Source organism: Musa acuminata, chromosome BXJ1-6, assembly GCF_036884655.1.
Source record: "Musa acuminata AAA Group cultivar baxijiao chromosome BXJ1-6, Cavendish_Baxijiao_AAA, whole genome shotgun sequence".
In the NCBI taxonomy this organism is placed as follows: domain Eukaryota; kingdom Viridiplantae; phylum Streptophyta; class Magnoliopsida; order Zingiberales; family Musaceae; genus Musa; species Musa acuminata.
In genome coordinates, this window is record NC_088332.1 from 12,509,298 (window position 1) to 12,533,600 (window position 24,303).

At 38.8% G+C, this 24,303-nt stretch overlaps 4 protein-coding genes and 1 long non-coding RNA gene across 7 annotated transcripts; all 5 read right to left on the minus strand.

The window, feature by feature from the left end:
• Positions 1–2,425: 2,425 nt before the first annotated feature.
• On the minus strand, positions 2,426–4,059 carry LOC103987885 (uncharacterized). Its single transcript, XR_010514247.1, has 2 exons — positions 3,888–4,059; positions 2,426–2,745 (listed from the first exon to the last, which is right to left on the minus strand). It is a non-coding gene; the product is annotated as an uncharacterized LOC103987885 (long non-coding RNA).
• A 1,437-nt stretch (positions 4,060–5,496) lies between these two features.
• Positions 5,497–9,198, minus strand: LOC135676337 (organelle RRM domain-containing protein 2, mitochondrial-like). Its single transcript, XM_065187393.1, has 3 exons — positions 8,893–9,198; positions 6,096–6,164; positions 5,497–5,997 (listed from the first exon to the last, which is right to left on the minus strand). The coding sequence occupies exons 1-3, from the start codon at positions 9,110–9,112 to the stop codon at positions 5,762–5,764; spliced, it is 525 nt and encodes a 174-aa protein (XP_065043465.1). The 5' UTR covers positions 9,113–9,198; the 3' UTR covers positions 5,497–5,761.
• Positions 9,199–11,096: 1,898 nt separating this feature from the next.
• On the minus strand, positions 11,097–15,162 carry LOC135676338 (soluble inorganic pyrophosphatase 4-like). 3 transcript variants are annotated; one of them, XM_065187395.1, is made up of 10 exons: positions 14,979–15,162; positions 14,320–14,428; positions 13,763–13,903; positions 13,637–13,665; positions 13,267–13,332; positions 13,089–13,196; positions 12,753–12,818; positions 12,531–12,651; positions 11,870–11,951; positions 11,097–11,350 (listed from the first exon to the last, which is right to left on the minus strand). In XM_065187395.1, the coding sequence occupies exons 3-10, from the start codon at positions 13,893–13,895 to the stop codon at positions 11,308–11,310; spliced, it is 648 nt and encodes a 215-aa protein (XP_065043467.1). In that variant the 5' UTR covers positions 13,896–13,903; positions 14,320–14,428; positions 14,979–15,162; the 3' UTR covers positions 11,097–11,307. The 3 variants fall into 3 exon arrangements, with proteins under 3 accessions (XP_065043467.1, XP_065043468.1, XP_065043466.1); XM_065187396.1 differs by lacking the exon at positions 14,979–15,162 and adding an exon at positions 14,544–14,562; XM_065187394.1 differs by lacking the exon at positions 14,320–14,428 and having other exon boundaries at positions 14,979–15,153.
• A 2,493-nt stretch (positions 15,163–17,655) lies between these two features.
• On the minus strand, positions 17,656–21,032 carry LOC135677718 (type I inositol polyphosphate 5-phosphatase 8-like). Its single transcript, XM_065190096.1, has 10 exons — positions 20,781–21,032; positions 20,424–20,511; positions 20,262–20,337; positions 20,045–20,189; positions 19,756–19,863; positions 19,241–19,643; positions 18,995–19,167; positions 18,810–18,918; positions 18,598–18,737; positions 17,656–18,510 (listed from the first exon to the last, which is right to left on the minus strand). The coding sequence occupies exons 2-10, from the start codon at positions 20,433–20,435 to the stop codon at positions 18,231–18,233; spliced, it is 1,446 nt and encodes a 481-aa protein (XP_065046168.1). The 5' UTR covers positions 20,436–20,511; positions 20,781–21,032; the 3' UTR covers positions 17,656–18,230.
• A 2,001-nt stretch (positions 21,033–23,033) lies between these two features.
• LOC135676339 (zinc finger protein ZAT12-like) lies at positions 23,034–23,753 on the minus strand. Its single transcript, XM_065187401.1, has one exon. The coding sequence runs from the start codon at positions 23,631–23,633 to the stop codon at positions 23,154–23,156; it is 480 nt and encodes a 159-aa protein (XP_065043473.1). The 5' UTR covers positions 23,634–23,753; the 3' UTR covers positions 23,034–23,153.
• Between the last annotated feature and the right edge of the window lie 550 nt (positions 23,754–24,303).

Consider the following 24,303-nt stretch of genomic DNA (forward strand, 5'->3'; position numbering starts at 1 on the left):
CATTGGAAGATAGACTAAAGATTGGCATTGGTTATTCTTTGTATTTTACTATTTATAAAAGCAGATAGACTAACAAACACTCAAAACAAAATAATATTTTATAACCTTTTTTTTGTTTAAGAAAAATTTACAAATATTCTAAAAGTTAAGAAATATAAAGGTTTACCTATAAAAGAATTTAAATCAAAGTACATCCTTCAGCCCCTGACCTTTGTGACAAGTAAAATGCATCCAATAACATCAAGAAAACATACCTATATTATTAGAACTGTGATAATAATTATAAACATTATCAGACAAATCCAACACATTATATGTTTTTTAATCAACTTGGGCATTATGGTCACAGAAATAACCCTTACATCGAAAAATTTAACAAAAACATACAAATATTTTTTAATCAGGTTGGGCATTATGGTCATAGAGTGACAACTACAAAATTTTTTGGGGTACATTTTCTTGACATTTTGTATGTTGAATTTTTATTATTTATATATTTTCTTAATATATTATAACGGACACGCGATTCTTTTTATTGGTGTTTTCAATTAATGTTGTGTAAAACTAATATTATAATATTTGATTCAATTTTAGTTTTTCGACTTATAATCAATAAGTCGAAGTACTTTATAATCTCAATGAATATTGTAGATGTAGAGACAAAATTGCTTCATCGATACACCATTATCGAATCGAAAAAAGAATAAGATTTGTATCAAAATCAAAATTATCGAGACTCAAATCAGATATTAATCTCATTGTTGTTTGACTTATTAAGCATATATCTAATATATGATTCTATTTTACACCTCAATCGAAATCCACATTTGATAAAATCTTTTAGTATATTTAAAGATTGTGGTATTATAATAATTATAATTTATCAACGTTCGATGACCAAAATCTAACCTTGCTATTATTAAACAAAAAATTATCATTGGCTAAAATTATTATCATTAGCATAAATATATCTATTAATTAAAATGCTTAAATCCTAAATAAAACCTTCACAAGTAATTAAGATCATAAGATTTAGTTATGATTTTGCTAGACAAAAGTGGCTCTCTACGTACTTGTAATCATTGAAAGATAGACTAATGATTGGCATTGGTTATTTATTTATATTTTACTATTTATAAAAGCAGATAGACTAACAAACACTCGAAAAAAAACAATGTTTTTTAACCATTCTTTTTTTAAATTTATGTAGTACTTACAAATATTCTAAAAGTTAAGAAATATAAAGGTTTACCTACAAAAAAATTTAAAGCAAAGTACATCCTTCTTCCCCTAACCTTTGTAACAAGTAAAATACGTCCAATAACATTAAGAAAACATACCTATATTTTTAGAACTGTGATGATAAATATAAACATTATCAGACAAATCCAATACATTAGATGTTTTTCAATCAGTTTGGGCATTATGATCACAGAAATAACACTTCCATCGAAAAATTTATCAAAAATATACCAATGTTTTTCAATTAGGTTAGGCATCATGGTCATAGAGTGACAACTACAAAAATTCAGAGGATCCACAAGTTAGATCAAAATACTAATATAAAAGCCGCAACTTCAGTTGAAAATATGCTAACACACAGCTAAAGAAGTAGAAAGTGCGGCACCTATATGATTAATCCATTTGGCATCTTATACAGACCTACCGAAGCTCATTTCAGAGTCGGGTGATCGGAGACTAATACAAGCACTAGCATATTAACAAGCAAAGGCATGTCCTGCAAGGATGACTGCAATAACAACCGAATTGCTCAAAAAGACAATACTATATTGGCATTTTTCATATGGAAATGGAATACATACTCGATAAACTGCTCCAGGTTGAGGTATGGCACACAGACTATCAATTTATAAAATATCACACAGTACTTCAAATTCTAAGAGCTATTGTTTACTGGATTGTCTGAAGAACCATTCACATATAAGAATAAAATAAATACAGAGAAAGTAAAAACATCAAAGATTGAATACTATAGTTTCTCAACTCGAATACTAAAAGAAAACCAGAAAGATGCTAAATACAAAATTATAGAAAATTGTTTACAAGAGACATGAAAGATTTGCACATAGCATAGCTTTGGTTAAGTTAGGAAAAACTTATTTTGAAGTCTTTGTAGAAATTACACACACAATTTCATTAACTATCTGATGCACAGCGATTAAGACTAAGAAAAGAAAAACAAACAGAGATAAAGAAAGGCCAAACAAAAACAAAATAACAGGACGGGAAGCTTCAAACTTATCAATTTGCAATTTACGTAAACAAGAAAATAGTAGTTGGATTGTCTTCGAAATATTGCGCACCAAGCTCTCCAGCAAGATGTTGCATACCACTAGCTTGTAGACATTAGGATATTAGTAGACACTCACACAATAGGTACCACACAGAAATAGATTGCAAGACATAGTCAAAATGGAGATGCTTTAGAAAGGTTCTGTTTAGTACCTAAACCACAAGCCCACACAATATCTAGGGATCTAAACGTCCCTCAAAACTATGAAAATTTCAATAAGAGCAAAACAATTAAAGGATAACAACTCCAATGCACAAACAAGAGGTGAATAGCCACATATTCAATTGGCACGGCCTCTTATCACATCGTGACCCATTTCAGTTGGATCAGTTGCTTGTAACTCCACCTGGATGCCATCTAGTTCTCTCTTGAACCTGTCCTTGGAGCTTGCATAAAGCATCTTGCTTCGCACTCTTGATATGTCAGGTGACCTTCACATGAATATGAAAAGTAATAGGAAGTTATTATCTATACATCAAAAGGATACTAAATAAAGTCCACTAGATACAATGAATTAATGTACCAAACGATAAAAATGATGTTGCTTATCTGACAGTTCTCTTTAATCACGAAATCAAAATCATATATCGCATATCTGCATTCATTTATAGGAAGGCTAGCAGTGAAATCATCATAGGTCAAATTGGGTTCGCTAAGCTTTTCCACAATGACCTGCTTCTGCTTCTAATCAATCTTAAAGATTATGAAACAATAAGCTCGCTTAGCCTTTAGCTCCAAGAACTTCAGCTTGCAATCATCATTTACTGCCATTCCTGATGTTGCGTTTGCCTTTCATATCACAAAGTAACAAGTCATTCCCATAAATGTCAAACTTAGTTACTATAATCAAATCTTATTCTTCAAGATAATCAAATATAGTTACTCGAGACCATATGACAAATAACAAATCAGAAAACATCCTACGAAACAAGCCCTGATTCTCTATTCTAGTGGCAAAAAATAAGAGTTAAAGTGTTTTTTCTGGGGCGGGTGGCGAGGAGTGGGGGAAGTATTAATATACACAAATTCATATACACGTACGTATATACGTGCTTGTGTAGATCGACAAAATAAGTACTCTTAGCATCACTGCAATCTGATCCTCCCAAAAACCTTGGATAATCCACTCGATCTATCGCCTTTTATCAATAGAATAAAGTTAAATGGCTCAATCCATGAATAGGAATGACAATCTATCCGTCAAAACAAGCAAGACCAACGATCGACCACTTCGATCGACACAAACCAGCGAAGAAGTTCAACAATCCACATATAAATACATGCGGAAACAACGATCAAACTTCAAGGATCTGGTTGACAAAGATCCAACACACACCAATCACATCAGACCCTCTCGTAAACCCTAGCGAAATGAGATCAAGCACAAGAACTAACCCCCGAAGACGAACCTACATGATTCGGAGACAGATTTCGTGGATTCCAAAACAGCATACAATCACCGGACATGGATGCATGAAACACCATAAATTTCTAGATCACTAGTCAAGAAGGGACGGGATAGGACGAGGAAAAAAAGAAATCTAGCATCGAAGAGACAGAGGAAAGAAAGTACCATCTTGGGGGCGACGACGATGGGAGATCGGAGGAAGAAATCGAGGGCTCGAGAAGTAGGGATTCAGGGAATGTAGATGAGCGATCAAAAGGTGGTGGCAGTGATGGTAGAATGTGTTCTTTCTTTTGGCTTAAATAGGGATGGGTAGATCGTGACGGTCATCACACGAGGCGCCGACATAAAGCAAAGGTCTATCCAACGACGTTACGGTACGTTGGAGCTATTCCCCGCGACGCAGCGACGTTACACCAAATAAATGCCTGTTGTTTATTCACGCTTAGACACGCATGTTTTGTAGTTTTGACACATATTATACGTGTATTTATACTGAAAAAAAGAGTACATGGGTATTTTATGTATATCCTTATAAATGGAGGATATTTATGTCAGTACACCAAATATTAAGTGTCTTAGTAAATTTGACTTATCTCGAATTTCGTATAGAGTTTATTACACCAAATTTAATGGAAACATAACAAACACATGCCCGACTTCTCATAAAATCCCAAGGATGACTTGCATGTAAATACACATATGTTGTTGGATACATATATAAAATATTCATTTTATTATAGAAGCCCTTTCGCTATCGATAAACCCTTTTGACAATCACATTAAATAAATATATAATATAATTATCAATAATATACTAAATATATAATAAATATAATATAATATAATTATCAATAAAAATTATATTTTACTTTAAAAAATAATTATCAATCATATCTTTATTTCTCATAATATCTTATTTTATCTATTGGACAATCAACCCGATGACACTACTTTATCATCTTAAATAAATATATAATATAATTATCAATTATATACTAAATATATAATATATAATATAGTAAATATAATATAATTATCAATAAAAATTATATTTTACTTAAAAATAATAATTATCAATCATATCTTTATTTCTCATAATATCTTATTTTATCTATTGGACACTCATCCCGTTGACATTACTCAATATCACTCTATGTTACTTTTAGAGCATTTACATCTATTTGTTGAGGGATATCTTTGGAATATTAAAAATCTTAAAATAAAATTATAAATAAAAAATTATCAATAAAAATCTTTTAAATAATAATAATAATAATATTATTAATATGAATACATGGGTCTATTATACAAAATTCACGAAAAGAAATAGTTAATAGTTATGTCTTCAAGCTGTTTTTCTTTCACTCTGATATGATACATGGGTTTACTATTATACAAAATTCACAAAGAAAGAATAGTTAATAGTTATGCCTTCAACCTTTTTTTTGTCTTTCTTTCTTTCTTCGATCTTCTAATCTTGCAAGAGAAACCATCAAGATGCAGCTGATGGTAACGCAAACTTGTATGATAATAAATCAAAACCATTCCTGGTCTCCAATTAAATCAAAGCCATATGTTACGATCCAAGCAAATTTAACGCATTTTAGGAACAGTTCAAGAAAGCATTCCGGAAATATAGTGTCATTTTCTGATACTAACCATCGTTGACTACCACCACCGGCGTTGTGTCAGTCGTCATCCGGTTCTTGTTGATGTTCCCTGAGCACGTTTTTAATCTTTGACAATGCACCATCAGCTATGTTCCATCAGTACATGTATAAATAATGGTTATATAAGGTAACTTTCATGAAGCTGCATGCAACAATCTGAATGAACGATGTCTACATAAGTTCTCAGGCAGACACCATCATAAATCTTAATGTTTCAACAGTTGGTATTCTATTGCATGTTACTTGTCCCACCATTGAGTTCTGCTAAAGGTAATGAGAATGCCAAGTTCATCACAGTAATAGCTCCATAATTCCTTCAAATTATCTCTATCACTCGAGAAGAGGATTGCCGTGTCACCGCAGATGCAATCACCCACACCATCCAACCGTTTTGTTTATCCTTAAACCAGCTTCGGAAGGCTCTGGTTCTGCTGGCTTCTGTGGTCTGGGCTCTCTTGGCTTCGCTGGATCGACAAAAATAACCCATCCATCCAGAAACTTGGCGTTCATCCCATGCCTTGCCTTGTCAGCCTCTTCAATCGTTGCATACCTAACAAAGCCAAACCCCTTCGACCTTCCTGAGATTCTATCGGCTATGACTTTTGCTGCAAGTTATGATGGTGGTGATCACCAGAGACAAATTCAGGTTCCGGATTAAGAAAAAAAGAGAACAGAAGAATCTCACAAGAGAAAGAATAAGTACCTTCAAGAAGTTGCCCGTATGGAGAGAATGCCTCTTTAAGCTTATCATCAGTGGTTAACCTTGAAAGCCCTGCAGCAAATGAAGTAGAACAACAATTAAAGCAGGTGGATAACTTTGAATCATTTTCCTAAACATGCAGAAGCAGGTTGTTTTCAAATAATTGAACTTTCTTTCACATAAATATTGCCTGCAGAGGCCATGGGACTTGCACATCAGTCAAAAGAAAATTGTTGACATCCTGAGGCAGAGATCTCTGGAATTTATTTGACATACATAAGTGCTTTCATTAATGACTATTGTTTTGCCCATGGCCACGATAATGGAGAATATATTAAAATAGAGCCCTCCATTCTGTCATTGTCGATACTTCATATGCAATCAATTCACTGTCATAAAATGTATAAGCACAACTAAAACTGGGAACATTGTTTAGGGGAAGTCAGGCTCACTTAAACAGTATCTTGATTATTATGTACAGCATCAGCACAAGAACCAAAAAACATTCAAATATGAAGAGCTTTACATCACCAAGAAACTCAATCTTGTATGCAGTTTTTAATTCGAATTCAGTTAATTATTTTGTCATACAGAGGCCATAACTGTTTCAGACTGCAGATTCAGGCATTGTGTACATGTCATTGGTGTGTTGATGATGTGCTGTCACACTACACCGCTAGACATGCTACATTACTATTGATACAGAGATACAAACCTTAATTCCATGCCGTAATACATAAGAGGCACTTACCAGGACTTTTAAAGTATAAGAAACTCTTTCAAGATAACATCAACATTCACTAATGCACTTTGCGATTAAAATGAAGGAAACCGACATAAGTGATGAAAACCTACTATCACGGACTTAACTAGAATTATCTAGGTCGTGAGGCACCCTTGCGTTACCTATCCGCAAATGATCAACCTAGTTGCAACCTCGTTTTGGTCTCAAAGGACATGTAAAAGAACAAATTGATTAGTTTCAAAAACGAGTGATGGACAAGCCTGGACATCTCAAAAAGAAGACAGCTTTACAAGCAATTCAACAAGCATTTGATGCACAAGAGAGAAAAAAAAAAGGAAGGAAAAAACAATGACTTTAGAAGGCAAACGAACAGTCACAATTCCACAAACAATGATGTTAGATACGTTAGCAAGTTCTCGTAAGCTTTACGTGCGAACTTGTAAATCCAATCAATGCCCAACTCTAACCCAAACCCCCATCCAACCCTGTGCCACCTGGGTGGTTCTAGGGTGCTGAGATGGTTAACGCTTTGCACCGTACTGCAAATCTGTAGCTTGTAGAAAACAAATCATAGCACGCGAAGGCTAGGCTACACTAGGGCAATAGTCCATAGCACGCAAAGAGCTATGGACTCGATGGAATCATTGCATTCAGAAGCAAATAGGAACTAAAAAAGAAAAGAGCAAAAAAAAAACGTAAAACTGTAGTTTAACATGAGAATCAGATGGACTATTTGAGCAAAAGACAAAAAAAGGAAACATAAATCTCTGAGCATCATTCATGGAGAATTATGCATAAATGGCATCCTTTAGTATGATTAAGAGGACATCCCAGTCTTGCACCTCCAATTACGTTCATGTCTTACTCCATTGATGGCATCCTTTAGTATGTGCCCTATGGACCTTATACACAATTTTACACTAAATGGATGTCATCACAAAACACAGGGCAATTTTTTGGCCTTTTTTCTTGGATAATGCTAAGGTATTCTGTCAAATAGTTTGGAAGATACAAAGTCAAAATACGATTGGCAAGTCATGTAATAGGCAGGCACTTTAATTAATTCTTACAGTCAAAGGCAATATATCAAAACAAACACCATAAGACGGCTGCTCCAATACCATGCTTAGCCCCATAGATAGAACTTTGATATGAATATCATTCTAATGTAGGTGAATTAAGAACAAATACACAGCAAAACCAGCCATGGTGTCATGTCCAGTGTTAATCTTATACCTTGGGCTTCATATTCAATTGTTTAAACATTAGAAATGAAACCTAAAGCATCCTTGTGTTGAGTATCTAGAACTCACATGAACATCTCCCAAAAAAAGAGCAGCCGTATACTCCTGTAATCTCCACTCTCTCAAGTTGGCCCAACAATTTCCATTTCAAAAGAATGGTTTGCATGAAGCAAAGTCCAAAATGCGAGACTGGAAACAATCCTTAGGGGTTATGTTCAATAAAGTATAGGACACATGAAGAGGCCAAGTGAGATTGTGCACCCATATGACCTAGTTGACACGCCTAGATAACACAGGATTTAGACCTTCAGAGACCACACATCCATTAAGCATATTGCAACAAATAGTTCAAACAGCTGGTCTTATTCCCTATTTTGTTCACGAAAACTATCATATACACAAAAAAAGCTCCTTGTGAAGAATCCAGAAAAAAAAAATTTCTGCCATGCATCTTATTGGGGCACTCAATCTAACAAATGGATTACAAAGAAGCAGCCAATCTATTAGACCACTTACAGAATAGGACTCCGAATGCTATCACTATTAAGCAATTATACCGGAGGGGCTACGAACGTTAGAAATCTGACCAAGACAGAATATAAAAACTGAGCGGACGCAATAGTGTTTATAGATTGCACTCTGAAACTAATTGGAAAACTAATAGCCTTCTGAGCAAACCTCTTCTTTTTTTCCCTATATGAACAACTGTATCCGTTCGACCCGACATATGTTCGACGGAATATCCGCAACATCGATGAGAATTTCCAAGCAAATAGAAGGATTCGAAACATACATAAACACGAGAGCTCACCGCTAACGAATAACTTGGGCGTCGTAAGGGGAGGAAGGTTGGAGGCGGCGGCGTCGTCGTCGAAGGGAAAGATGGATGGAGAGGGGGAGGAGGAGGAGGAGGAGGAGGAAGAGTTCTGGCGGTAGGCTGAAAGGGGTGACCAGGTCCACTGGGGCAGGGAGGCAGAAGAAGAAACCCTGAGGAGGCGGCGTAGCGCAAACGAAGAAGACGACAGCGCCATTCGTCGTGGGGAGGCGGCGAAACTATGGCCAAAACCCTAAAAGGGAACCGCTGGCTTGCAACGGGGGAAGGACACGGGAGTGGTGTGATCGGAGCTCGGTAATTAACCGGGTGATTGGGCCCTCAGCAGTGGAAGTTGGCTCTTGTGAATCAAGGCCGTCCATCAGATGAATGCCTTTCTTAAGATGCGTGTAAGGTAAGTTAGACGGCCTGGATCTTGTGAGCCGACAAATGATCTAAGCGGTAGAGTCATCATTTCCATAATTCCCAAATAAAGTCCTTTGTGAAAAGATCAAAATATTTTTTTCAATATAAATTTCCATCAAAATTCAATTAAGATTAAATCGGAATAGAATTATAGTACAATGTATTTATTATTGATCCAAAAACACTATAACTCAATTGAAAATGATATAATAGAATAATTTTTGTTATCATCATTCCTTGATAATTTTTTTAATAAAATTATAAGATTTTTTAAAATATTTATTCCTAAATATAAGACAAAGTAGAAAAATCAAAACTTTTAGCTTGATTTATTTTAAAATAAATGAAAAACACTATAATTCTCCTCCAAAATCATTCAAATTCTTATATTAATAATTTTATAATACCTCTGAGCCTATGATAAAATTGACATTTATTGTTAGTAAAATTTTTAATTACTTGAAACTAAGTCACAATGTTTTTATTTTAATTGAATGATAAAAAATACGAATGATTTTTATATTGTCATAGTTTTAATAAATAAAAATATAAGATCTTTTAAAAATTATAGGTCCACATTTAAGGTTATATAAAAAAGAAATAAAAAATCATCATCCTTTATTATAAAATATATCAAAATATTCTTAATTTTCATTAAAAACCACTTAAAAACTCTCAAATAAAAATATTTTATGAAACTTAATACATATAATAAGACTCATAATTAATATCCATAAGAACATGAATTAATATAGATTGATTTTTAGTATTTTTGGTTCAATAACCCTATTCAAAATAAGGGTAATCGGCTCGGTTTAACACCGAACTGGTTTAACTACTTCGATCTAATTGTGTTTCAATAATAATAATAAAAAACTCAGAAATCAAACATGTTAGCTATTAGTGATGATATTTTTATTATTTTAAAAGTATCTCTTTCGACAATTTGGAAATGAGAAATGGTGCATTACTAAGAAAAGTTAAATATATTAACTAAATGTGATAGTCGATTGAAGCCCGATTCGTAATCGAGTCCAAAGCCATCACTCTATCGAACAATTACTCGCCTTAATTTATTCAACATTGAGTTGACAGACCCCTTCGTTTGCACTTTTTCGTTTTTTGGAACTTTCTCGGCCTTTCTAGTTAATAGTAGATCAAATTTCTTAATATATTAGATGTGTTAGAATCATTTTAATCTCGTTGCATATGCGTGAACTTTTCTCTCAAAGTTATGGTTAATTTCTCAAGAAAAGAAAAAAAATGATTAAAAAAAGGCAAAATCCAATTATTGAATTCCCGAAAAAAAATCTTAAGAAATTTTTGTATTGTAGCCCCAACGTTAGTCATGCCTCATCCCATACTTGATCATCGACACAAGGGCCAATGGGAGAGTCCTTCATCGTGCGAGTAAGGACCACAATCGATCATAACAAAAATCAACAAGCGAGACTTTCGAGTGTGATAAAGAGTAATGACCGATAAGGACAAAATAATCATTTGAAAAAAGGATATTATTTCAAAAAATTTTGGATGCTCTACGAGAAATACTAAAAGTAAAAAATAAAAATTCACCCTAATCCAATTACCTATTAATGCATAATTTTCATAAACATGTTGATGCTCACATTTTGAAATAGACAGCTCGGATGTGATACATGTAGATAGTTGCTGATTATAAGATTAGAAGAAATCAGCGTACACAATCACATGAACGAGCAACTTCCCTTCACTGATCGCACCCACCGAGAGAGAATATATATATATAGCACATTAAATGCGCACAATGCCCTTTTGGATATACTCAAATTGGCAAATTTTCATATAAGATAAACAACAACAAACTCATTAAGCATATTTATCTTCTGTCTCGACAATACCATTCGAATCCCTCCGAATATAAGCATTTACTTACGTATAAAATATTACCACGTGAAAGAAACAGTAAAATCGTCCAGATGCATCATCCCTCGGTTCGCCTCCTGCCTCCTACCTCCTCAAGCTTTCGACAATGTAATTGGCATAAAGATCCCTGCAAACATCGTTTAAAAAGTCAAAATTAGATAGATCAGGATATGAAAATAATAAACATATCTGATGTTTTTCTGCTACAGAAATAAAACAAACCACCTAGACATAGGTTTCGATCCAGAATTGAATATGGCCCAAATTATTTTGCATCTGAATACTCAATATTCGATAGAGTTGAAGACTGCAAATTGCATTTTCTAGAATTGATTTTAGGCTTTTCGTTTTACAAGAAAAGAAGTTATGCCTGCAGTCCTATTCATTTTTTTCACATACAAAAACACAAATGTTTGTGGTAAATAGTGAGGCTTTGAACGAGTGGTTGGGAACCATATCATAGAAAAGGTTCCACGTTTGGACCTTGGAGACCTAAAGAATTTAATCCCTTCCATATCATGAAATACAATACATCTAGTTTTGCATAAATATCTGTTTGAACACATCACACCAATCCTGTGGTATGCATCAGATAAGCAAATAGTCAGTCAATTATATGAAGAAATGACAACAGGGTAAGACTTACATGGAATGTTGAATGGCTTCGTAAGCTGAAGATGCAGGCAGGAAATCATTTACAGCAACTTCCTTGTTTTCATTCTTCTTATCTGAGATCCTATGGTCAAGGAGAACTTACACTACCGAGGCAAAAACTTCATATCTTAAGAGAATGTACTAGTTGACTTGTGGAGTTATATTTTGAAGAACGTATTGAGTTAACACATGGCCTAGTTGCATGTATCTTTTGCAATGAACATCATCAGAAGTCTACTGTCGCTACGAGACCAATACCTGCCAACTGCTTAGCAAAAGATAGTAAAAGGCAAAAAAGGGGATGAACACACATTACAATTAATTTGAAGGCCAGTGCTCCAGAAGCAGGATTAAAAAAATTATTATGCAGTGCAGAATTTCTACCCTATCAGCAGCATGGATAAACTAGATTCAAGTCATGATATCACTGCATATATTGACTCTTTCAAAATCAGTGTTGGTGAGTGTATCATCAACTGGCTGCCGCTCTTCTTGGTGAGTTACTGATCAATCGTTGCAAATGACAAACATTTAAAGGTGTGGAGTGGACCTACTAAGTCTGGTGATTAGATTGGCAACAACTCTTTGCAGATAACATCACACATATAAGTTGTCTATGTAATATGATTCTGGTGGCAGATATAAGAGGATACAATCTTCAAAGAAGCGCCTGATCTCTGCTAAACGATGAGGTGGGAGCTCCTTGATATCATTGTAATGCTTGTATTCAGGATCATCTGCACAAACAGCAATTATCTTGTCATCTTTCTCTCCCTGTTTCAGACAGCATAAAATTGAGTCAGCTCCTCTTTACCAAGGTCATTCCAGAATTATGAATCAAAAGGTCCAACTTATCTGTTATGCAGAAACCAGACCTGATCAATCATAGGCATCAGACCTATGGCTTTAGCTCGAAGAAAACATCCTGGAATCACTGGTTCCTGTTGAACAGCAACAGTTATAACTCTTTTAACCGGTTCCCCTAAACTAGCGGAACAACTATAAGGATAGAGAAGAAAAGGATGCAAGCGTAAATAATGAACTAGAGGAGCCCTTTGCAACTTGGCCATTATGCATATTCTATCTCACACTACAAGTATTGGGAAGTGAGAGGTGTTGCTTATGCAGTGGTATCTATGATATGCTCTCTCTGCAAAAATGTATATTCACATCTAAGCAATACGACCCTGAGGAACTCGAATGCCACAAACCTGCATTATAACCAACACATCCATAGGATCATTATCTTCACAAAGAGTGCGTGGGATGAAACCATAATTATGAGGGTACACCACTGATGAGTAAAGCACACGATCGACCTGTATAGATGAAGCACATATGAAAATTATTTCAGAAAGCAAAAAGGAAGAGTCAAGTAGCCATGCATACCTTGATCAGCCCAGTTTTCTTGTCAAGTTCATATTTCACTTTGCTTCCCCTTGTTATTTCCACCACCTGAAAGGTTCGAGTATTTGTTTAACCTTATTTCTGGTGTCCTATTTTGAGTACAGATATAAAGTATCCTTTTGATCCACATAACTGAACACTTAAAAAATTGTATGTCCGAATAGTGAAGTGATGATAAAGTGACAAAGAATCCCAGGGTAGAATATGTTAGCTAGGTTACACATACATCATATTCATGCCAAACCAAACAAAGTTACGAACTTTAATTTTCTAACACCTCATTTCCTTAACTGTTTAACATCAAACTTTAAAAGAAGTCAGAATTCATTCATAAAAAGTGCAGTGTCCTCACACAGTTGAAAATTTTAGGGGCAGCAGGACCTGCATGCAAAATCCAAAGTCCAATTAGAAACGAATTAGAATGGAGACACAAATGAGGAAAAAATTGTATGAAACTTCTTATTAGGATATCAAATACCTATTTCAAGATCATGCCAAGGATGTGCTGCAACAGACCTTCGAGACATGGATGAAAGGATTCTTTCATTGAGAGGTGAACGAGAAAGTTGGAAGTCGGAAGCCTTAGTTGATGCTTGAAGAGGCGGAGACATTACAGCACCTGATAAACATACAATCAATTTTCAACATCAATAATACTCATAATTTTATTATAAAGGTGTAGTTGTCCAAACGTAGACGAGGTATTTACCGGCTATGAATGAAATGTTAAAAACCTATTCAAACAAAAATATTTTAAAAAAATTAAAGATTTAGATCATCAGATGTATAGAGGAGGACGAACCCTCTTCATGTCAAGACAATTATTCATCAAAAGTTGTACATCCCTAGCTTAATTATGGCTGATTTATGAACCAGATCCATGATACATCATACGGAGAAGACGATCGTTGCCGATCAACAAGCTAGTAAATCGGCACATGATTTGGGCCTCTTCTAACCAACTGTTCATGTCCAAAGATCTAAAATATTCTGGCCTAAAGTAATGCACGTTACTCTAATGGGCAGGTGAAGGACCTTCATGGACAAAAAGCGATCATGAAGCAGCAACGTCATCACATAGCTCGGAGCTCATAGTCCATCATCAGATCCGAAGAAAGAAAGGAAGACAGCTAAACCTCATCCCCTGTTACGCGGATTCCACACAAAATCAACACAATAAACCTACACATCTATGTGACTTCTGCATTGAAGCACCAAGTAATTTCAAAACAAAAAAAAAAAAGCAACATATGGCATACATTTGTCTCGCTATAAACAAGGGGCATATAAGGGTATTTGCGTAGTAAAACCCTAGTCACATTTTAGATCACCGGACTCGTCACTGCAGATTTACCAAGAGGAAGAGAAGACAGCTAAATCTGTAGCCCTCACAGAGAGAGATCTTTTCAAAGAAAATGGAAGCATGTTTCTTGAACACAAACGTTCAAACTCACGGATTCCAACACAAAACATGGGCGAGTCTGGGAAACATAACAGAACAGCCTGCAGAGATCTGAACGAGTGAAAAATAAAACACGAATCATCTAAGCTCGAGCAAAGAAAACCTATGAAAGAACCCCAAATGATCCGATCCAAGTAATCAAAATCGCATCAAGTCGAAGCCCAAACCCTAATCAAAACCCCGAGAAAACCAGATCCAAGGCCTCCGGAGAAGGATGTTCGCGAATCTGTACCTCGAAACGGGGACGGAGGAGCTGAACCCGGCCCCGGGTGTCCACGAGACCGAAGCGAGATGGGAAAGAAGGGCCGGAAATGGATTCCACTTGTCGGTAAAGGAAAGCAAAGAAGGTTGAGAGAGAGAGAGACAGAGAGGAGATGGAGTTTGGCTTCCCGCTTCTTCTCCTTAAATAGAGGCTTTTGCTGCCACTGGCCTAAACAAATCGGCTCCGGGAGTACGGGAGTCCGAACCACCAATGCCACCGTCCGGCCCCACCGGGGAGCGCGACGCGTCTCTACCGTTCTAAGACGGCGAGGAAGGAGTCCCCCCGCGCGTCGCGGCGCACCATCATTGACCGTTGGAACGGCTTCGCGATGCGTGCAGCGTCGGTCCTAATGGGAAGGACCATGGAAGACGCGTTTCTGGTGGGCCCAGGGGTTTTGCCATCGGACGGCTGCGATTGCACCGCTGACGGTGCGGACCGGATGGCGTGGAGGGGACGCATCGGGTCCCGCGTGGGTTGGCCAGCGGGTGTGCGTTTGGGGACGCTTGCGGAGAAAGCAAAGTGCCGCCGCGACCCGAGGAAACTGCCACGCGGTCGGCACGTGGCAGCTGTGGTTTATGCCAATGGAGTTGTGGGGTTCCATTTATGGCGTATTATAATAATAATCAGAGAATCTTAATATTTATTTTATGATGGAACGAATAAAGCATTATTTGGGGAGTCAAAACAGTGTGTATGTGTTAGATATCATATCAAATAAAAATATATATATGCAAAGGTTAGGTATATAAAAATAATATTTTCTCTCATTGATGTTAAGAAACTCTAACAATTTTATCTTATTTAAAATGATGAATCATCATATACCAACCAAGACTCTTATTTCCAAATTAACATGAAATAAAAGAAACATCAAAAAATCCCTGTGGATCGGATTGGTAAATCAACTTGACATAAAGAAATATATTGCATATGATGCGTTACCGGATATCATTGTTGGTCGAGCATTTTTATCGATATTTTAAATCTTAATTCATCCAAGATAAATTAGGTTTGAACTTTCTATTTTATGCATATAAGGTTTGAACTTTCTAAGAATAAATTATAATGGCAAATTGGTTGCGAGCTAATCACCGAATTAGAAAGCATGTCATGTTTTCTAAAGAGAGTTGAAACAGCTAAAGCTCAGTCCACCATTGAAGTTGTCACGTTGTGGCTACGTGCCAACTATCATCTAACTCGTCAAAACAAATGACAAGTCAAATGACTTCCTCCCTTACATATCTCAGGTTTCGCAAGGCAGTATGTGTTGACAAGTCAGAAGACTTCCCCCCTCGTAGTAAAAGATTGCCAACTGATGTGTGTCTTTAGTTTTATTTCGTGGTGGCTGTGTTCGATCAATAATTTCGTGGTGGCTGTGTTCGATGTGCCTACGATTCGAGCATCGGCGAATCAATGTTGGACTTGCAATTGGATGGTTGTTTGGATGTCACCGTACGAGCAATATCATCTTCGAATGATAATTTAATAATTATTAATGTCAGAAATATATATATATATATATATATATATATATATAATATTTAAAAATTGAACAAACACTTAATATTGAAATCAGTGGCGTTTGGATTAGTCCGATAAGATGCATAAGAAGTCTAGTGTGATCGAATGCTCGATACTCGAAATATACGAAGATAATTGGATGATTAGTTGTTTGGATATCATCGTACGAGCAATATCATATTCGAATGATAATTTAATAATTGTTAGCATCAAAAATATATATTATTCTATTTAAAAATTGAACGAGCACTTATGATATTGAAATAGACGGTATTTAAATAAGTCCCATACGATACGATGCATAAAAAGTCTAGTGTGACTAAAATGCTCGATAATCGATCTATATGATTTATGACATAATCCGATCATTGAATCGAGTAAAATTTTTTAATAAATAATTATTTACTTTGATTATTGTGACCTAATGGATTTTATAGTGGATTTAACTCAGGAGATTATTTTAAGATATGAGCAAAATATTTGTTTAGTACTTATCTCTTTTTTTTTATCGAGCTAATTGAATTATTACGTGTGGAATCATTATTATCTTTATTATATACGATGAAAGCACTTTTTAATGTCTTACCCTGTGATCATTATGAGGAGTGGATATGGTTGGAAGAGTATGGAAGTAAGTGCAGAGAAACTTTCTGCCTAATATTAACAATATTTTTATCCTAATACTATGTTGATTGAACACGTTTAAATGATGCCACATTATTGTGATGTCGACTGAGCTTGGTTGGCTCAAGTAATGTCATATCATATCATTCGATTGTGTAGACTACATGCGTCTGACCTTAATTTGTCCTCATGATTTTACTTTTAAGGTATATATTTTAGAAAAATATTATATTATTATATTTTAAATAAATTGATGAGGAAAGAGTCTCTTGATTTAAATTATTATTTTATATTTACAAATATATAACAAATCCAAGAATAGTATATAATAGTTCAAGATATTACAAAGTGTTTTATTTTTATTTTTATCTTATTTATTATAGTATATAATAGTTCAAGAAATTATTTATTATTTTATATTATTTATTATAATATAAATAGTTCAAGATATAGTATAAGTCTCTTGATTTTTTTTTATTTTTTTATAAATATATAACAAATCCAAGAATAGTATATAATAGTTCAAGATATTATAAGTGTTTTTTTTAATTATAAGATATTATCATAGGATATAATATTTCAAGATATTACGTGTTTTTTTTAATCTTATTTTTATTTAATTTAATATTAAATTTATAGAATCTCGTTATTATTATTTGATTTGAGAAAGGATTATATAATCACTTTCTTTCTTAAATTGGCCTATCAACGCTCCTCAAATCGGATTGAAACATTCCCACAAACTCGATTTGATCTCCATGTTACACAGCAACCCTTCCACTGTTGCTATTAATCGAGCTTATTCTCTACGATTTTTTCTGCTTGCAGCGCACCCAATCATTATCCTGTTTTCTCCTCGGTTTGGTTACCACAATACTTATAAGAACTACCAAAGCTGCAACGCCACCGCTTTGTCTTCCACTGAGCGACCCGCTCGCGGATGTTTGCCGTATGGAATCGATACACTGCACGCCGCTGCAGCTGCGTGGGAGCGACTCCACCTGCTGTCGCTGTTTCTTGTGGTTGGTTTGGTGGACGAAGAAACAATGAATGAGAGCTTAAGTTCGACTACGTGTGTCAATATCTGGCGGCTTGAAGACGACGGCCTTGTGTTCCTGTAAAGAGGAGCAGCTCTTCGGCCTGCACCCTCCCCCACGATGAAGATGATGAGCTGCTGTTGCTGGAACTCTTTGCTGCCGTGACAGTGGCTGTCGTTCCAACATCGCCGCTTCTTGCTTCGTCGTCTACTTGCACGGAGAAGAGGGAGTAGACGGGGCGGTGGTCGGAGAACTGCGACTCGCCTCTGACGTACCACATTTGCTTCATCCCCTTCCCTCGCCACAGGATTCGGTCGCACCTATCGCCACATATGTCCGATCCACGACGTTAGAACTGGATCTCGCACGCCATAAACAACGACGCGAGATCGGGGATTAGACCTTACCAAGCTGGAGTTCGCCTAGGTTTGCCGGGCTTGACTGCATAAACATCGGAATTGGCGAGGTATTTGTACGTCGGCGGGAAACGTATCTGCCCTTCCTCCCAACCAGCGAAGGCACGGCCGGCTCTCTGTTCGATCCGGAGCTGCAGGGCTTGCCCGGATTAGTGTTCGTGCAGTGTCTAAGAAGAAATCGAAGCTTAGCCAGTACTCCCAACCTGATCCTTCCCCAGCAACGATTGCCAGTCTTTCTTCTGCAACAGTTCATGGGTGTCGCCGAAGGTGGCAGCTAGCCGGTAATTGAGATCTCCCAGCCATATGATCTTACTGCAGTGCGGGTCGAGGCATCGTTCCTTTAGTAATCGTAGAATCACGAAGTTAGTTTATCGGTTTTGATGCTTACTCGTGCTCCAGAATCGTCTCCGGTGAGCATCCAGTAAATCGGGTCCTCTTCGTGATCTCCGCAACGTCTGAGTTCCTCCGGACTTCGTCGCCGTCTCTCTCTCCGGACGCCAAATGCGTGCAGACGAAGCAGAACGTCGTCCGCTGGACCGTCATACTGATCGACACCGATCCCTGCGAGCAACCACGGTGGGAATCATTCGACAAACGAATGCGGAGCTCAACTTAGGGACGCGCGCGGACGAACCTTGTTTCCCATGTAGCCCATGATGCCCCTCCCGACACAGGAGACCTTAATGTCGGCGACATGTCGCACGAGGCTGGCTCGCACCCACACGCACAGGAAGACGCCCACCATCTGCTTGCTCGCCGCGAGACGGTACTCCCCGCCGGAGTAAGGATTCGTGCTCCTCGCGGCGTCGGCTTCGTCGTCTTCATCTTCCAAGCATAAGAGATCGGAGATGCTGAGTCTGGGCTTCTGGTCCACCAGCGAGGGGATTCCGGCGGCGGTCACGGTGCTGGTGGCGGGTGGCGGGCCCGGCTCGTGGCAGTTCAATGCCTGGCGAATGAGGGACAGCCACCTGCGAGCGGGGCCACTGTCCTCTGCCCCCAGCACGTTCCCGGCGTTCAAGCGGACGATTTCCTGGAACCTGTTCGCCACCAAGTGTCAGTGTGCAGGTATTTCTACGCCAATAATCCAAGGGGAAAGGGAAGAGCAACAGAGGAGGGGTGGGGGTAAGCAAGCATGGAGAAGAAGCATACCCGATGACAAAGATGTCGAGGGAAGAAGGCGAGCTCATCAGCCAATCTCTCAGGAGGAGCTCCCCATGCGGGGCTCGCCCTCCCACGTTCCACGTCCCGACGAACAGCCTGCAGAAGCATCCCATCATCATCAAACCAATATTTATATACACACCCAAACATCGAACGCATTCCAATCCATAACACTGTTAAAGCTGTGTCATTCATTTAGATTACAACACAGACTAATGATGAGTAGCAACTCCAAAATATTCCGCTTAGAAAGCTCTGGTTTTGTTCGTGGGTTTACTTGAGGTTATCGATGGGAGAAGAAGACGCAGCCACAGAACTGGTCTCGGGTCGTTTGACATCTTCGGAGACCATTATCGACCATTCGCTGCCGTTCTTGTCGGAGCAGCTCTTCCTTCTCCTCTGCATCTCCGCGAACTCCTCCTCTTAATTGTTTTAATCAAAATCATTAGTGAACAGAGGGAAGGAACAGGTTTTGATCAGGAAAATAGACTTACTGTTGCAGTCGGAGTAGAACTCCCCGCTCCTTATGTTGAGCCATTTCCGCAGCACCGTCTTCGGCCAAGAAGAGGACTGCGAAAGGATACATCGATATGACATCTCAACGGAAAGACATGTATGTCATAGCGAGCTGTACGATGTGATGGGTACCATCTCACCTGGGGAATCATAGAGGCCTGTGTTCTCACTGCTCAAGCGGCAAGCTGGAGTCTTTTCTGCTGCGAGCGGCCTGTCGCGAAGGAGAAGCTGCGGAGAAGACGAAGGGGAGCAAATTAAGAGTGTCCTTTGTGAACTCTTCGCTGCAGCTTGTAAAGCAACATGCACTTCGAGTAAAAGGAAACCGAAGACGACGGAAGTTCAAAGCGTCTGCGCGGAATTCCATGACACAAGTACGATACTCTTTTGGGAGAAACAGTAAAGAGAAACCAAAGAGAGCAGCTACGGTTGATCAAGAACAGAGTGGTTTCATGAAAAAGGTGTCGACTTGAGATAAGATTGCACGAGAAGGTACTTACACTTGCTCGATTATGAGATCTGTAGCAGAAGAAACTGTCTCGTACTACTGCGGAAAGAAACCAAGAGCCATAGCAGCAGCAGCAGGAGGAGGAGGCTTACCCTTCTTCGACTGAGGTTCGATTCTTCTCTTCCTCCCTCCTTAGAGGCTCAGAGCTTTCGCGGAACGATAAGCGAAGCAGAGAGAGACAGAGGGAGGAGGACGGAGGAGCTGCTCCTCCGGCTTTTATAAGGAGTACGAGTCAACGACGGTGTCGCTGCCGTCGGAGTGGGGTCGCCTATGTGATCTGTCTCTTCTCTCTCTCTCTCTCTCTCTCTCTATAAATCTTTAACCTGTTTCAGAGATATTATAAGATGTTTGATGCAAGAAAAGAGCAATCGTTAGGCCAAATGAGTGCCCATCCGCTGCTGCTTTGGCCTGAAACAAGCAAAAGACTGACCACAGTCTACATTCCAGGAAACACATCTGTATTCCATTCCATGTCATCATCATCATGGGTGTTCTCAAGAGCAGCACCGCAGTGCTTAACCATGTCTTTTTCTACCAGAAAGCAGTGCACGCCGATAACAGAGGATTGCAGACGGCATCATTCTTAAGGAACCAAACATGAAGAAGCTCCACTCTGCATCTTCCAGCAGATGTACCAAATAGCCACTCGATTAATCGCTGTTTTGACCATCTTTTTCGTCCCAAAAGCATGAATTTAATGGGTGGGTCGATTCCGAACAATCGAAATCCCAAATATACAAGTCAAAAACTGGACGACCGAATCAGAGATAACAATCGTTCCATGTAAGCCGATGGAAGCTACCGAGATCCGACATCCACTCGTGGTTCGCATTCTTTGCTTCATATCACATATAAAAAGAGCTCTTAAAGCTTACTTCAAAGATACGGGAAGCAAAAGAAAGAAGAAGATACAGAGTTTTGTTGGGTAACGCTCGTCTTTGACACGTGCTGCTGTATCATTCTGCACATCAAACGTACGTCTTTGACTATTCGTTATGCGTACTTTTTCTTAGAGTGGTCTACTCGTGCCCTTAATGCACACAATGGAGAAGAAAGGATGCCCTCTTCCATCAATATTTATGTGGTGAGAGATGCAGTCCGATCATTGAGTTCTCGAGGACAGCTGGGTGGGAGCTCCCTTAAGATCCTCCCCCAAGCTAATCAAACAACTTCTAATTCATGCATATAATCAATCACAAACTCTCGATCTTGTTTATCTAATCACACAGATTGTTCAGGCCATAACAATCTTCCCGTCTCAGTGGTGAGCTCGCCGGACATCCAGCAATTATCCGGCCGGAAGTAGCTGCAGAGTGGTTAGGGATCGCAATCCAACAGTAGAATGGAGTTGTCCCATTTGCATGGCAAGCTCATCCGGATGAAGTAGTAGATAAAGAACGCAGCCGGATAAGTGGTGATCCCTTTCGATGGCTCAATCCAAATCGAAGGCGATCTTCTCTCTGCCAGGTGTGCTTCCCAGGATTTGGCAGGAGAAGGGAGTGTGCTGTCATCGGGATCTTGCTTTCCGTCGGTCGTAATGGTGAGGTGAGGGGTGGCAATAACAAATAGGTGCTTTTGGTAGGCCTTTTGCCACCTCGATAGATAGAGAGTGGAGAGCATGACAAGGCATGATGAAGAAGAAAGTGCATTGATATCACTATATGTAATCGTCGGAGTTGGGGTGACAGCGACTTTGAGTCCCTGTGCTTCCCACGTTCACACATTATGTCTTGGTGGACTTGATGAACCAAATCCAACATCCAAAGAATATTTTTATTTATTTATTTATTTATTTATGATTCTTTCTCTCTTTATCCAAAATGAAACGTATCTATCTCGTACTGAGTGTACTAAAATATTTGTGTTAAGACGTGATGAAGAGAAGGGGTTAAGTGGCTTCTGCCTTCTTCCTCGAGACGTCCATAACAAGCCCAAAATTAGCAGAACAGTAATGTGAACCAAGTTGAAATTGCATTACTTAATGCTACTTCAAAATTTCAACGTGATTAGGGCTTGCATCACGAGAGCATACTTTTTATTTATAGGATAAGACTATGCACATTGACTTTTCGAAATCATATATTCATAGACATCTTACTTGCTAAGTTCCATTCACATCTGTTCTAATTGGTTTGTATGGTTTCGATTGTGCTCTAAACAGGTGAACTTTATACTCGGTTTTCTCTACGCAATTCATCTTCTCCTTGGATATTTCTGTAGCTAGAAATTCTCAGCCGGAATCATATAACACAAAATTAAAATTTTTGGCCCAAAGATAATTTCTTTACAACCCAATCAATTTTCATGATTTTGTGTGTACAGACAGTATATAAATAAAATCAGATTTTGTATATCTAAATAAGGATCAAAAGGTGATGGTATCCATCAATGGAAGCAATCCACCACCACCACTGGGAGTCGAATCCACAAGCTCGAACCCAAAGATCCTTATGACCCTCTTCTTCTCCTCGCCCGCCTTCCTCTCCGGACTTCCCTGCGCGAAGGCGTCGGTGGCGGCCCGGTGGCGCCGCATGTGACCTCCTAAGGCCTGGCCGATGGCGAACTCGAGCCCGCAGATGGCGCACTCGTGCACCCTCGGCTTGGCGGCCTCGCCATGGCCGCGGCCGTCCTCGGCGAGCTTCGGCTTCTTGTGGCTCGCCCGGTGGCCTCCCAACGCCTGGAACGACGGGAACTGCCGGCTGCACGTCTTGCACTCGAAGACACGGGCCGGCGGCGACCCCGACGACACGTCGGCGTCGCCGTGAGACCGAAGCATCAGTGCGCGAGCCATGTTTTTGATGCTCTCCATTTCTCCTCCTGCCTGTTCAGCCACCAATCTCTTCATGCCTTGTTAACCGCTAAAACACCAACGGTGGTCAAAGAGATCCTAAACACAAATGGAGAAGAAGGAAGAGCTACATTTATAGGCTCTCGAGTCGGCTCAACCAGTGTTTCGTGGGGGAGGGGTAAGGGATGAGGTAGAGGTGACAGCAGCCTTCACGAGACCAGCACAGAGAGGACTCAGTCGCCCTACTTATCTTCTAGAGTGCCAAGGAGGTCTCAGGCCTGTGCTCTGAATCTGAAACAAAGAGCGAGGAAGAGTCAGCAAGTGTGTGTTGGATGACGTATTACCACGGCACCAACCCGCGGAGGCGTAGGAGAAGAACCACAGTGGAAATACAAGAATGGATGAAACGTGTTTTGAATCGATATGCTGATGGTTTCACACATGGATGGATTAGGGAGGCGGATGCGTGTGAGGTCAACGTAATACAAGTCGTCATTTATCACTATATTCTTTGACTTGTGGCAAAGGCCACCCGAACGCCTTCCGGGCGTCATCGCGCTTGTGAACGGGCACCGGACTTCCCTCTCTTGGGTATCCAAAAGCCACCAGCTGGCTCGAGATATGGTTGACCAAGCACCCAGTGGTGTATCTTTCCATCCATTTCAGCTCTCGATTGATACGTCTCGTGATGCGATCCCAAACACTGTACATCGAGACAAGTCTTTAG